At 36.1% G+C, this 16,716-nt stretch overlaps 1 protein-coding gene across 1 annotated transcript in view; it reads right to left on the bottom strand.

Annotated features, from left to right (window-relative positions):
• Cont (Contactin) overlaps window positions 1–16,716 on the bottom strand; it is a 268,473-nt gene that overhangs the window by 165,442 nt on the left and 86,315 nt on the right. Inside the window, exons 6-7 of the mRNA XM_090390177.1 lie at window positions 11,028–11,194; window positions 3,990–4,179 (exon numbers count right to left, since the gene is read on the bottom strand). Coding sequence (XP_090246303.1) covers window positions 3,990–4,179; window positions 11,028–11,194 — 357 coding nt within the window. The remainder of the gene's footprint in view (window positions 1–3,989; window positions 4,180–11,027; window positions 11,195–16,716) is intronic.

Here is a 16,716-nt window from a genome sequence, read left to right as displayed (position 1 = left end):
AACAACTCTACCAATCTTTACATCATCTGCAAAATTTTACATAATGCCTTCTATCCCTTCATTGATGTAATTTATGAAAATGAGAAACAAGTGGTACAAGAACCAATCCCTGGAGGGCCCCATTTCTGACTTGACACCAGTCCAAAGTATATCCATTAATCACAACCTCTGCCTTGCAGGTGCCCAGCAATCCATTTTAGAACCTTACCGATAATCCCAACCTGTTCAAGCTTATTCAGTGACCTCTCATGAGGGATCAAGTCAAATGCTTTGCTAAAATCCAAATAAACTATGCCGAAATTATTCCCTAAATCCAGCTCATGAGTAACTGTATCAAAATAGCCTACTAAGTTAGTTAAACAAGATTTTCCCTTAAAAAAGCCATGCTGTGTGTCCTTCAGAATGCCATATCTATCTAAATGTTCCAGGATTACACTCTTAATCATTGCCTCTAAGATTTTTTCTACCACTAAAATCAGACTAACTGGTCTGTAGTTACCAACTTCACTCTTAGAACCATCTTTAATGTATTGGTGATACGTCGGCACTTCTCCAATCCAAAGGAATCCCTCTTGAGTTCAATGATGCAATCATAATTAATTTCAATGGTTCAATACACTCCCTAGTGGACTCCCTCAAAATTACTAGGCATATGCCATCAACTCAAAGAACCTTACTTGTCTTTATGCTCAAAGATTTTTCTAATAAACAGTTATTTGTAAATACAACATTACTAATTTCATATGGCTCAGTCTCACTCACACAGCCTCTTCTCAGCATGAAGATTCTTTCATCAGTAGAGACAGATGCAAAGTACCTGTTCAATTCATCCGCAACATCATCTGGGTTATCTAAGACTTTCTCACACCCAGTGCACAAGGGTCTGATCTAACTAGCTTTCTTCTTCGTTGTATTCACATACATGAAAAATTCCTTATCCTCATTCTTTGCTCTCTTAGCCAATACTTTCTCATATGCAGCCTTGGCCCCTGTAACCTTATTTGTGGTATTATTACAGACCAACTTATACCCTGTAGGCTTCGGTACTTTTCATCACTCTGTAACTGTTCCATTCTATCTTTTTATACTCTATTTGACTGGCCAGCTCTGCAATCATTCATTTCAGCATCCTCCTGCTGCAATATTTTCTTAAAGGTATGTATGCATTCATGATGGCTTCTGTGATTTTTGCTTTAAAAGTATTCTATAATGCAAATTTATTTGCCACCCTTCAGCAATTCCCCCCAATTCATAGATGCCAAATAGCACCTTAAAGTGTCAAAGTCCCCTCTTCTGATGTTAAAACCTGTTAAATCAAACTGATTGCATGCTCACTTCCTGACAATGGTTCCTGTACTTTAAGTACCATGATGTCATCTGGTTCATTAGTAATGATGAGGTGCCGACCGGGCTAGCCGGGTGGGTAAAGTACCTGCCTGGTAACCTAAAGGTCGGGGGTTCGAATCCCGCCTCGGGCTTGGATCAAAGTACTGCAAAAACCTTGGGAGGTGCATTATGGCCACAGAAGCTGATGCGCCAACAACTACCAAAAAAAAAAAAAAAAAAAAATGATGAGGTCAAGAATATTCTACCAGTAGTACTTTCTCTAACGCGCTGGTACAAATAATAATCATCTAGTTTATTTTTTTAAATAATTTTCCCATGGTGGGCTTCCCTCCCACTTATTCCAATCAATTTGGAGCAGATTAAAGTCACCCATAATAGGCATTTATGCTTGCTTGCACATTCCATCTGCATGTAAAGTCTCTCATCATATTCTTCACAATATTTTGGTCTGTAATTATTCCCATTCTCATTTGCTTCCAACTAATTCACTCCACACAGATTCTATGCTGGCAGATGTAAATTCAGAACCAGCAAAAGTTATTTTTGCACTCAGGCTGCTTTTGATAAAATCATGAGTCCTCCACCCCTTCTATATTTCCTAAATACATTATACAGGCCATAGTGCAACTAGTCATCCCCAATTTCTGGGTAGCACCACATTTCTGTTAACCCTATTATATCAGCATTATTTGTCCTAACCAGGAGTTTAAATTCAGCCATTTTATTGACAACACTCCTGACATTACTGTAAACACAGTTGAGACTAAGTAACCTTCTATAGCTTATTACCCTGATATACCCCTTGAAGTTATTTAGGTTTGTATCCCAAGTTATTTATCTTCCCCCTCAGTTGAAACATTGCTACCCTCAGAACATCTTATCCACATTGGCCATTGTGGCAACAAATAAGATGAGTGCAAGCATTACTTTGACCCATATCATCAGATAAACACAGATCTATATTATCCTCCTCCCCCACCCCCCAACTAGCAGTTTCTCTGAACCCTTAGGGTATCCTCAATGATACCAGTAAAAATCCTTGCAGCAACTTTGTTCAAATGAATACCATTTCTACAAAATAGATTCCTTCTCCTACAAATGTGGGCCATGCTGATAAAAATGACCATCCCCCCCCCAAGAGTCCTGCAAATTTGCTCAAGTCTCATGGTAATCCACAAGGCTTTCAACATATAATCCCTCTGTGGCATTTTTTCAGCCTCGTCCTATATTTATCAAACAGATGGTCAGGTCGTGCACATTTAATATTGTTAGTCCCCACATGAATAATAATGCTCTCTTTATCTCCCTTAAAATTTGACAATCTATTGATAACATCATCAATTGTTGCTCTTAGCAAACAGACTCTGGTTCTGGACCACCTATCTTTATTACAAAAAATGTTACCCGCTTCCCTAAAAATAAAGTCTCCCAATAAAACTAGATCACCTTTGACCAGAGCAGTCTGTACTTGACTATTCTTTTCTGAGACCTGAATCAGGCGTGCATCGCTTGGCAAGTCACAAGATACTTGAGTTTCTGATGAGCTCCCAGTTACATTTGCTTCTATGGCAAGCATTCATTTCTTCAGTGAATCAAATTATTCTCATAACACACCAACTTCTACTTTGGGATCGGTACACTAATTACATTGGTTGTAAAAAAAAAAAAAAAAAAAAAAAAAAAAGGATCGTCAGATGAGCTAAGTCTGTCTAATAGACCACACTTAGAATACACTTTGCCGACCGGGCTAGCCAGGTGAGTAAAGTGCCTGCCTGGCAACCCAAAGGTCGCGGGTTCGAATCCCACCCCAGGCTTGGATCAGAGTAAAATGCAAAAACTTTGGGAGGTGCATTATGGCCACAGAAGCCGATGCACCAACAACTAACAAAAAAGGGGAAAAAAAAAAAAAAAAATGCACTTTCCACCATAATTCTTGCATCACTGCCCACAGAACTGATCACTTGTCTTCCCAGTTTCAGATACCTAATAATGTGTCCCTGATCAATTTATTGGATGTATTTAATGTCTCCACATGTGTGCCAAAGGCAGTGCACTATATTACAAGCATTAACACCCTACCAAATAAAGAAAACAAGTCACTTACCTCCCTATTTCCCCACCTGATTTCTTTCTATTCCCACATATAACCTGTATAACACAAGGACAAATTTCAATATTTCATATGTGCAGCTAGAGAGTTATAGAATGGCCATGGTAAGGTGCTATCATGCCCAATGAAATGCACAATTCAACTGGAAAGAAATTGTGAAGAAATGCACAATTCAACTGGAAAACATTACGATCTCTATATTAAATAGAAACAATTCACATTTTTCCAAACTCAAACTGGGAATGTTTTTTAAAGGTAGTGAAAAGAGAAAAAAAAAAAAAAAAGAGTTCGTGATTATGTTAGCTTTATAAGCATTATAAAGCAGAATGTATTTTTAATTCTCTTCTTCCCCCAAATGCTATAGTTTAAAGAGTGAACTGAATAAATTTTCTTCAAGACTGCTTAATTATCATCTTAAAAATAAAATTATGGAAATGAAATAAACATTCTAAGAAATATACATATCACAACAATTCAAATGAAAAAAATCTGTATTGATTTTGTAAATGGATAACAGTTTAGCTTCACTCACATCCGAATCCCAACTGAACTGTCTGACTGACAACAGTTCCAAATTTGTTAGAGGCAGTACAATGATATTTCCCTCTATCAGTTGCCTGTCGCGGGTCATGAATTATTAACGTACCATCAGTCTGAGTATAGCGTACATCATCCAAAGGATTGATGGGGTAGCTAACTAAAGCATCATTTTTATATTCCTCCTGAAAAGCACACAACATTACTTCAGAAAGAAAGCAAATAAACATAAAAAATATATAAAAGAAAGATTCTACTGAAATGTACAATACTATAAGAATGCAGGGGTATTTCAATACAGTAGATAAAATAAAATCAATACTTGTACACTTTACCTATATTCAATTTTAATCATGAAGGCTCTCTGCTCTAAATAAATACTGAGTGACAAGTAACACAGCAGTAAGGCTTGGAATCACGTTCCACTTAGAGACAAATACTGTTATCCATGGTTCTGCATAAGTTGTTAAAATCTTTTTACATTATACCTGAATTGGCAAATCTGCTATACATTCAAAAATCTGAGACACTGACAAGATAACTTCTAAACTTACTAGCTTCTCATCAGTTGACACGTGGTCCCTTAGCAAACATGCCAAAATTTGAATAATGTATTTTGTCTAAGTGAACAACCAAGCAGTATAAGGAAATAAAATTTCTATTTTAAAAACATAACTACTTTGTTAATAAATTTAGTTGGTCTGAAAAACGGCAGTTCATGCACAAATATTGGGAAATATAAATTTCTGAATTTGGTTATTACCTAACAATTAAAATGATTTAATAATTATATAATTCAACATGAAGTTTTCTTACCAATGCAGAATTGAATAACATCAGCTAGTAGGGGCAAAGAGATAATTATTCCTTATACAGGAAACTCTGTAAAATCCAATGGATTTTACAAAAAAAATCACTTTACAATTTGGAAATAATGATAAAAAAAAATCTAGCACTTGTATCAATGATCACATTTATCTTTAGGAATCCAAGCAAAAAAAAAAAAAGTTACATTTCTCTCTTTTGGTGCTACTGCTTATTCAGTAAACTTCATAACAGCTTGAAATGCTCTTGAAAATTGCAGCTATGTTGCTGGTAGTAGTAGTAGTAGTAGTAGTAGTGGCACATGATGCAAGAAAGCAAGTGTAGGAGCTTATGCAGCATCAGCCAAAAAAAAAAAAAAAAAAAAAAAATCACACCATTCCCTCCAAATGCCTGTCCAGTTCCTCCTTAAATTTATTTAACCTATCAACTTCTACAATGACAGATGGAAGTTTGTTCCAGCAATTAACCACCCGCTGGCTAAAGGCAAATTTCCGCACATCTATTCTACATCTGTCCTTTCTTAATTTGAACTTATGTCCCCGTAGGTTGGTAATCTGAACAAGTGGAAGGATCCCATCAGAATTCAGCGTGCTCAACCCATTCAAGGCCTTATAGACCTCAATCAGATCACCGCGCAGGTGCCTAGTCTCCAGCCACTGCAATTTGCAGAACTTAAGCCTCTCTTGGTAAGAGAATCCCTTCATTCCCCTCACCAATCGTGTTGCTCTTCTCTGTACACGCTCAAGCAAATCTACATCCTTCCTAAAATGAGGCCTCCAGACCTGTAGCAGTACTCAAGGCGTGGCCTGACCATTGCCTTATACAGAGGGACAATCACCTCCTTTTCCCTGCTAGCAAAATTCCTATATATCATTGACAAAACCCCATGACCCGCCCTAGCAGCCTGTCTGCACTGCTCAGAAAACTTCATATCTGACTGCACAATTACTCCCAGGTCTTTTTCATTTTCTACCACCTTAAGTGTAGTACCACACAGTTGGTACATTTCTCTGGGGTTACTTCTACCCATATGCAGTACTTTGCATTTGTCAAGGTTGAACTTCAGTTGCCACTTCTTAGCCCATCTGCCCAAATTATCTAGATCCTGTTGCAGTAGCACACTGCCATTACTGTCATTAACCACCCTGCCAACATACAGTGATTGTGTATGCCAATGGCCAGTTTATAAAGTCCCTTCAGAACAGTTGAGAGCAAAGAGAAGATAGAATGAACTCAGTACAAGTACAGATGGAAAAATATATGCTTCAATTTAGTATGCAGTTAATCTCCTCCATAAACCTTACTAATGCACACAAAGTTTTTTACCACCATTATAATTAATTGAATTTCTTCACAGTATGTTATTAAAATCAAAATGTCATGTAAATTGATAGACTGATAAATATCAGACCTACTTATAATTATTCCTTTAAGAAAAAACAGTTTTTTTTTATTGTTTGAGGCAAAAGAATTTTTTCCCCAAAGCACATTCATTGATATTTTTTCTGATATCAATGTTGATCAGCATTGATATCAGAAATGTATACTACTATATAATTTTAAATGTATATTACTAGGTATACATTTAAAATTATATTAAAGCACATGACTTGAATTATATTAAAGCACACACTTGATCTCACTGTCATTTTTTTACATTTAATAAAATGAACCATTAATTACTCTGTAATCACTAGTGCTACCTTTTAATCATTATAAATGTTTACAGATGTAAATAAGTTTAGTTGTTTGTGTTTTAACCTTCAGTAGTCATATGACATTTTATAACATCATTAGTCACAAATCACGACTACTGTCCTCCAATTTAAAAATTGATTTCTGCATTTCAGAATTTATTTTTTCTTTTACAATCTCATAATAGATATTTTTGTTAATCTATTCAGACCCGATATATAGCTTATCTTTTTAGGAGAAAATGTGTTCTCAAAAATAACTGCTTCATCTGATGCTCAACACTGATAGAAAATATGTTAGTATTTCTTTTATGTCCAACAAGAATATACATTTTGAAGAAACGTTTCTCTTTAATTATAATTAGCTAAGTATCTTTTTGTGGCAAGGTGCACAGATAAATCGAAAGGGAGAATAGTGAAAATCTAATCACCTTAACATTATGATTAGATTTTTTTCACTATGACTGAAATCTGTCTTTTAATTTTTTAAAGGAAAGAAAGATCAGTCTTAGAACATGGTACTTCTTGTATCATTTCAATGAAGAAATGATAATTTTTTCGGTGAATGAATTACTGTCCTTATTACACTTCAACTTCACACACACCACTGTAATAAGGACAGTAACATAATATCTGAGAATTTTCTATATTCCTTCAAGAAGTGAAAGACAGATTCCACTCCACACATGTTGAAGTGATTAGGTTTTTCACTAGTGTCCAAAATAATACTTGCACTGCATTTTATAATAGTTAAAAATACAGAACTAGTATTTATAAGTCAAACAAGAAACTTAGATGCTAATTTTTGTTCAAGCACTATTATAAAATACCGTTATTATTACAAGCCATATTCATGAGAGTAAATACAGTGGATGCCATTGATTATGATCACTCTGGGACAAAGCTTAGTTGAGTACAACCAAAGAAACAAGAATGCACTGTTCAGCACTGTTTATCAATACAAACATAAAAAGACAGAAGTAGACAGAAAGAAAACATTAAAATCAAAAAATATAAAATAATTTGACTGTCTGCTATTTCTTTGAGAAATTCATCGATAAAAATGGAACTATCATAATGTTTCTGGAAATCCATGTAAACTATTAAAAAACAAATAAAGAAAATATTAAAACCAAGAATTAGAAATGGGTTAATGCTCTACTGTAAAACAGTGAAATTGGCAGGAGCACAGATAGAGTACTTACTTTCATGGAGTAACAACACTGACAACCATAAGAACTGTACGAAGCAACAGCAGTAACTAGATACACAACGTGTTGGAGTTCAAAAACAGATCAGGATGTTATATAATCACCAGTGGACTGCAATAAGGCAAAAAAAATGATAACAAAAACCGAAGCGATAATTACAATAAAACTTGCCTATTCTATGTACAGTGGTACCTTGGATTACGAGTAACTTGGTATGCGAGTGTTTTGCAAGACGAGCAAAAATTTTTAATAAATTTTAACTTGATAAACGAGCGAGGTCTTGCAATACGAGTACAGTCAGTCCTCGTATAACACGTGTTTACACTACACGAATTCGATCATACACGATTTATAAATAGGGGAACGATATCTTATATAACACGAACCGAATTCGCTTATGCACAATTAGCCTTTGTGTTTACAAGAAATGGCAGTCGAACGCAGAATCACCCCAACCGAACGCAACCCGATAGGAATGAAGAGAAGATTTTGAAAATGTATTTATGGTTTTTTATATCAGTGAAGGGGAAACACATTTCACCATAATAACGTAAAAACCAACAATTGCAGCTATCGGTATAACCGCAAATGCAATTAGATCGAGTTTACTACCAGTTTATATCAGATTCCACTAGCAGGAACGCAACTGGAAATTGTTTTTATTGTTTTATGGTAGTAACCCCTAGAAATGTGCTTTAGTAAAATGTGAGGTGTTAATAGTGTATCTCTGCCTTTATGGTGTTGTTTATTCAGTTGCTACACGCGCGCAGCTTTGTTTATGTGTATCAAGCGTGCCTCCTCGTTTTGTAATAGTGCGAGCGATGAATCTGATTTCCGTGAAATCCTCAAAAGGAGGCAAAAGCAAGTGTCATTGGAAAGATTCCTTGTTAAAGTCGCACAAAAAGAAAAAGTCAACAGATAGCAGTGATTCCGTTAGAGACAGTGAAAGTCGTCCTACCCAATAATTAATAAATTCGATTGCTTTATGTATATTAAATTTAAATATTAAAAATATAAAAAGGTATGTATTTTGTATTAATCATTTTTACAGTATATGAATAATTTTGAGTTTTGGAACAAATCATCTGGGTTTCCATTATTTCTTATGGGGAAATTCGCTTTGATATACGAGTGCTTTGGATTACGAGCACGTTTCCAGAACGAATTATGCTCGCAAACCAAGGTACCACTGTATTCACATATGTCTGATCAGGACTTCATAAAAGTGATAACACTATAAATAATTACAATAAGCAGCATGCACTGTATTTACAAAAAATTTAACCATTGAATATAATATAAATGGAATCTTTCAATTGGATTTTATTCAGCAGTAACGATATGATTTTGAATCAGTTGTGATTGTTCAAACAGTTTACAAACACATCATTAGCATAGATTGGGAAAATTCACTGAAAAACTCTTTCCAGTGTCATTTGTTTGTAGCAGAATCATTGGCACTATTTTCAGAATTATTTAGTTTCAGGGATGTCAAACATAACCACAGGACCTAGGAAAAACAGTCTCACTGTGGCTACCTATCTTTCTCGTCCAATTCCTCTTTACTTATGGCAGTGATCTGGGGTCCCCTATTCAATGTTCAGGCCCAGGATAGCTGACCTAGTTTTTCCCTCAATGCCCCGATTTAATTCATAATCTGTACATTCATTAATCCACTCTAACGGTCATTTCACTCTTGGCACTAAAATTACCTACACCAGCGGTTCCTAACCTTTTTTGACTTGCAAATCCCATCTTCACACCCTCTTCTTCATGCCAAAATTCAATATAAAATATGGAATTTTGATTCTGGGCCAAAATTCCATAAATATATGGAATATAATATATTCCATTTATTTAATAATATTTTATTAATAATTTATATAATAATATTTTATTAATAATTTATGTAATAATATTTTATTAATAATTTATATAATTATACTTTATTCTATATAATATATGGAGTTTTGGCATGGAAGAAATATTTCTTCCATGACCAATTTTCCCCCCTTCTGCAAATCACAACTTGGCCAATCAAATCCCTCTCTATTTATTTCGCCTCATAGCTCCTTGCCTTTGTTTAATTATTGCATTTATATAAATTTATTTGTTAGCTCCTCAAGCTAAGTATCTATCTTTCCTTCTCTACCTTTCTCACTGGAAACACTTCAAAGCTTTCAACTGCTATTCTTTATGATTCTTTATGCACTCCAGAGGAAGGAGTGCCCAGTTAAGGGGCACTCCTTCCTCTGGGAAACATAGAACTAAAATTATAGCTATTACTCATTAAGTTACTTATTTTCCACTATCAAAATTTCCTATGTAAATCTAAGCATATGCCATCACAGAATTTGTAGTGTGAACTCCCCCCCCCCCGAACAGTTTTGCGAACCCCCAAAGGTTTGCGAACCACCAGTTGGGAACCACTGACCTACACTAAATCTTAAATAACTGCATGATTATACAACCAACAAGAATGTAGAACTCTAAAATCAAAGCTAATACCAAAATAATAAAATTGGAATAAAATAACTATGTCCACTGTGTAAGTGAACAAAAATGCTGCACAATGAAATCGAAACTGGAATTGTAAAGAGTGGCTCACTAAATCTTAAATAACTGCATGATTATACAACCAACAAGAATGTAGAACTCTAAAATCAAAGCTAATACCAAAATAATAAAATTGGAATAAAATAACTATGTCCACTGTGTAAGTGAACAAAAATGCTGCACAATGAAATCGAAACTGGAATTGTAAAGAGTGGCTGCACTGACGACTATTTTCTACATTTTTTGGGTGCAGATCAATTTGCACCCAAAGTACTTTGCCTACCAACCAACAGCAGATATCAAATTCTACTGCAACTATGAATTAGGATATGATAGAAAGGTGACCGTTCAGGAAGACTGTGAATTTGTTGGAAAAGGTACAGCAAAGAGCTAGTTACTGGTATGAGGGTCACACTCATATGGACGGACGGACGGACAGACAGAGAGAGAGAGTGTGTCGACTTTGCAGCCAATAACTCTATGGCTAAAAGGAATTTTCTTTTAACCAAAAAGTGATTAACTGTGAGAACAAATTACTGCATGATCTTGTAGAATAAAAGAGCTACATAAATTCCACAGTAATAACAGCACAATATTTTATGCCATGCTGTTATTACACAATGGCAGATACACAAATGAAACCATGTAACCTCCATTCCCCCCACCCCAAAAGCTGTTACTAAATAAGTCTTACTAACATAAGCCTAATTAATACTAAAACTCAACAGTAATAAAATATATCCTTACCTTATACCACTTATAAATAGGATGTGGATAGCCACCTGCCACACAACGAAGAAATATATCATTAGTTCCACTTCGACCACTCAAATCAAAAACAACTGCTTCTGGTTCTTGAATGAAATAAGGACCTCTTGGAGATTGTTCTTTGTCCAGGACATTTATTCCATAATCTAATAAATGTATAATTTAAATTATTATAAATAAATCAGACTATTTATAGTCTGATTTATTTATAATAATTTAATTTTTAATACTTCTTTTAAGGAGTACACTGAAGTATTCTACCATGAGGGGGAAAAAAAATCCCATGATATATTCTAAGGTAATAATATTAAAATATTGAAAAAACATGAAGTTTATTTATACAGTAAACTCTCACTAATCTGGATGTCGGATAATCCGGATCGAAATATGAAAACTTCTGTTTCACAGTTGAGTACTTTGAAAGACTTTGAAAGACTGACTGTGTGCAGAGAGAGACGGAACATACATTACTTTGTTTTAGGTGTTGTTCGGTATCATTGTTGACGCTGAATCAGAAAGATGTTATTGCTTATATTTCTTCGTTTGCATATTTCTTTATACGTATTATGTACATAAGTTAACATATTTTATATAATTATGGGTTCTAAAGAATTGAAAAGTTGAATAAAAAGAAAACATGTTACTTTAACTATTATTAACAAGCTCAAAGTGATAGAAAAACTTGAAAATGGTGATCCTGAAAAAAAAAAAAAAAAAAAAAAAAAAAAATACTGAAGAATTTGGTATTGGCCAACAAACTGTGTCAGAATATTAAAAAACAAAACAAATCTAAAAAGACATGTGCTTTAAAATTTAATGTGGGAAGTTATAAAAGCAGTGTATCAAATAGACAGACACTAAAAAAGTCAAAAAAAAAAAAAAAAAAAAAAGTGTTGCTGGAAGGAGCTAAGTGGTATTCACAGCAACAACCAAGAGCCATTGGGTGAAACACCAGCGCCACCTGATAGATGTATAAAAAGACAATACATTTATCCATCGATAGATGGATAAATGTATTGTCTTTTTATAGTTTTTAAATAAAGGCTCTACAGCGATTTTTTTTTATTTATTTTCATCAGCACTACCTATATTTTATTTATTAAATTTTCCATTTATTTGTGTTCTAAGTTTTTTGTTCTTTTAAGGCCATCTTTTGCTTCACTAATTCAGATTATCGCATAATCCAGATGACCTCTGCCCCCAATTAATCCAGCTTAGTGAGGGTTTACTGTATTATATTAAGCTTATTACAAATGCAACAATGATTTATAAATATTTCACACAATAATTGTGGGAACAAAGGACAGTCCAATCACTCTCTGAAAGGTGATACAAAGAAGGGTAAAGAAGGTAATATAAATGAAAAATATTTTGGACCATCTTGCACAACAAGGCAGTAAAAAGGTCCTTGAGGTTGTCACAGACATTCTCTCAGATATGCCAGACAAGCTGTACTTGCTACCTGGGAGTCTAAAACGCTGATGGAACTGATATTCGGGTGACACTCAAGTCAAGTGGACCCAATTTCGGCGAAATCCGGACAGTCTGTGACAGCCAAATCCTCTGCTTGCACCTTCACGATGGTGGGACTGTTAGTAATCCTGGGTATAACCTCCATGCACAAGTACATGGTGGGTGACCACCCAGGTGTGAACCAACGAAAGCAGGTGTCGAGGTGTGGCGCCTACACCACTTAGAGGAATGTTACCAGGCAGCACTAGGTGGTAGACGTCTCTCATCAACCGGTGAAATACCACCACTTTGCTTATTGGAGGCTTGAAGTGGTGGAACCCATGTTTAGTCTCTAGAGCTAAGTTCCGGCCAACCCTTCCCTATCTCTTCCATCATGCAGTATGATTGATGATTTTTGAGGTTATGATGAACGTCGTGGCGAGATCCATTATTCCTTACATTTCGAGGGTACAGCTCTAAAACGGTGTTCGCAGGCCGGCTGCTAGTTAGTACACCAGACCAAACCTATTGGTAACTCACTAGGAGGCTTCCGGATCAGCTAGTGTATAATCTTGCTACCTCTACTCTGCCAGATAGTGACTGGAGGGAGTCCGAGTAGTGTGTATGCGCAGAGCATTGTCGAGGCCACGTTATGTCAAGGATCTGGGTATATTCTTACCACGTGTACGCCATATCCAAAAATTTCATTACTTCATACAGCATGTCCCACCCACTTTTTCTTACTATTGAATACACCATGAATTGTCAAAATAATAGAGCAAGCTTATCTGCGAAAAGATCTAAACCTCCCAAGCACTTCCTAATTCATTTCACAAATATACGTGGTCTCAATTCTAATCTCAATGATGTCCATTTCCACTTGCAGTCTGCCAAACCCCATGTACTTTTTCTGACAGAATCTCAGTTATCAGTTGATTCAACTACTGCTCATCTCAGATGCCCAAATTATTCGCTGTATGATTCCTTTCGCCTCAAAGGTGGTACTTGTGCATATGTCCGTTCTGATATTCCCTGTTAGAGACTTGGCAATTTGGAATCTCCTCTCTTTGATCTTCTCTGGCTTAAAATCTCTCTACCTCATAGTGTCAAATTCATCTGTTGTCTCTACCGTTCTCCCAACTCCACTAATCACTTGGACCTCTTTGACTTCCTCTCTTTGCAACTTGACTTTCTCCAGTCCAACTTTCCTAACAGTGAGGTAATTTTCCTTGGTGATTTTAATGTTCACAACTCCAGCTGGCTTCCGTTTTCTAGTCACACCGACCCAGCAGGTCGAGATGCTGAGGCTTTTGCAATTACTAATGACCTAGCACAGATTGTTCATTTACCTACCAGAATACCGGACAATCCTAATCATACAGCCAATATGCTTGATCTTTTTCTCACAAACAACCCTTCTAAGTACACGGTTGAAGTCAGAGGTCCTTTAGGCACTTCAGATCACAACTTGGTGATTGTCTCTTCTCCAATGGAACCTTTATATCATGGCTATTCCCAACCTCGTGTTGTTTGGCATTACAAGAATGCAAAATGGGATGACCTGCGAGAATTCTTTTCTTCTTTTCCTTCGTCGGATTACTGTTTCAAAACTTCTGATGTCAACGTTTCTTCAGATCATGTCAGTGAAATTATTCTTGCAGGAATGGAATCCTTTATCCCACACTCCACTTTAAAATGTTGTCCTTTGTCCAAACCTTGGTTTTCCAATAAATGTGCTAAGGCTGTTCAAGAGAAGAATGTTGCATATCGTAATTGGCTTGTTTCTAATTCTTCAGTTTCATTTTCTGCCTACACCAAAGCTCGCAACAATTGTAAAGCAGTTATTAATCAGTCCAAACTAGAGTTTGAACAGGCTAAAAGTAGAAAACTTGCTTCTTGCCCTAATGGTAGCCAAGCATTCTGGTCTTTTGCCAAAGCTATTGGCCGCAACTTTTGCCCATCTCTACTCCCACCGCTGTCCAAACCAGATGGTTCTGTTGTCACTTCAGCCAAGGATAAAGCTGACCTGCTAGCATCCCATTTTTCTTCCAGCTCATGTATTAATGATCTTGGTAAAACACCTCCAACCATTCCCAACATGCTCCATTCAATGCCTCCTGTGGTCTTCCGTCAAAAGGATATCAGAAGGATTTTGATGAATCTTGATGCTAAGAAAGCTCCAGGTCCTGATGGTATTTCTCCACTTGTTCTCAAAACCTGTGCTCCCGAACTTACTCCTATTCTTTTCCGCCTTTTTTTCACTTTCTTATTCCAAAGGTGTTTTTCCTTCTACTTGGAAATTTGCTCATATCCAGCCAGTTCCTAAAAAAGGTGACAAATCCCTCCCATCCAATTATCGTCCCATTGCAATTACTTCTACTCTTTCTAAAGTAATGGAGAAATCAATTAACTGCCAACTCTTAAACTACCTAGAAACCTTCCGTCTGATCAACGATCGCCAGTATGGATTCCGTCAGTGTCGATCCACTGGTGATATTCTGGCTTATGTTACCCATTTATGGACTAATTCAATGGAAAGGTTCGGTGAAACACAAGTAGTTGCTCTTGACATCTCAAAGGCTTTTGATCGTGTTTGGCATAAAGGTCTTCTAAACAAGCTTCCATCTTATGGTTTGCCAACTGTTTTTAGTAATTGGTTATCCAATTTTCTCTCCGATCGCTCACTGAGGGTGATGGTAGATGGCTCTCTGTCTTCTAACTTCTCCACTAATGCTGGTGTCCCCCAAGGTTCAGTTCTTTCCCCCACTCTTTTCCTCTTGTATATTAATGACCTTCTTCCATTGACTGGAAATCCTATCCATAGTTTTGCCGATGATAGAACATTGCATTCCACTTTCCATTTTGAGAAACCTTGTCCTGCTCAATTTCTTAATGCCTATCTTCAGGTAATTCTCCTGTGGGACAAAGACAAAATTTCTTAAATGCCGATCTTCAGGTAATTCTCCTGTGGGACAAAGACAACTTAGTTGATTTCAACCCTTCTAAAACTCAGTCTTGTCTTATATCTCGCAAAAAGGATTCTTCTGCTCCTATGCTTATCTTTAGTGACACTCCGATTTCTAGGCAAAATGATATATCTCTTTTGGGGATTACCCTGACTTGGCACAAGTCAGGGTAATCCCCGATCTCTCTTGGCACAAGCAAATTACAAATATTGCTTCCTCTGCATCTAAAAAACTTGGTTTTCTCTTTCGCTCTCGGCATTACTTCTCTTCCAAACAGCTGCTCACTCCGTATAAATCGCAAATCCGCCCTGCCATGGAATATTGTTCCCATATCTGGGGTGGTGCCCCCAAAACCTCTCTCAGGCTTCTTGATTCCATTCAGAAGAGGGCAGTTAGGTTAATTAATGATTCATCTCTAACAGAGTCTCTCCACTCGCTTTCTCATAGACGTACTGTTTCTGCTGCATGCCTCTTCTACAGATACTTCCATGGGCACTGTTCTTCTGAATTGGCTTCTATAATTCCCGCTCTCTCTTTCAAAACAGTCTGAACACGTGCCGCCACCAGCCAACATTCATTTACTGTCCAACTTCAAACCCACAGAACCAACTTTTCACCTTCCTCATTTATTCATTCAACTGCCGTTTTGTGGAACAACCTTCCTTCATATGTATTTCCTGAAAATTACAATCTACAGAAGTTCAAGTCCAATGTCAACAAATATCTTCTTTCGTCTTCTCAACCTCCAACCCAAGCACAGTACTAAGTACTATAGGTTCTAATACCTCTCGTGTTTGGGGTTCACATAAAAAAAAAAAAAAAAAGACATTGTGCTCTTTGATGGACTACTGCTAACAAAATAATACACAGATTACTGAATGGATTAATCTAGTATTTGCAAAGGAAAGTTATTCTAGAAATTCTATTACTGCTATGAGAATGCTATTACCAGACAGAAACAATACATAAATAAATCTATATGAGAAATTTTGTTCTTTCAGAAATATTTGGACTCATCATCAGCAATAGTAAATCACACTAAATTATACACTTATGAAGAAATAGAAACAATTGTGTACAAATGTTTTTAGGGATTGTTATTTTTAAGATGTGGACTGTTTAAACTATGCTCAAACTTAGTTCAACTAGAAATCTGTATTAGCTAGCAGTAAATGCAACACGACCATATCAACAAATTGCACTAATATAACTACATTATCACAGATATAACCCAAATTCAGTATAGTGTT

This window comes from Mastigoproctus giganteus, chromosome 2 (assembly GCF_048544385.1).
Source record: "Mastigoproctus giganteus isolate SK-2022 chromosome 2, ASM4854438v1, whole genome shotgun sequence".
Classification (NCBI taxonomy): Eukaryota; Metazoa; Arthropoda; class Arachnida; order Uropygi; family Thelyphonidae; genus Mastigoproctus; species Mastigoproctus giganteus.
This window is presented reverse-complemented; position numbering and strand designations above follow the sequence as displayed.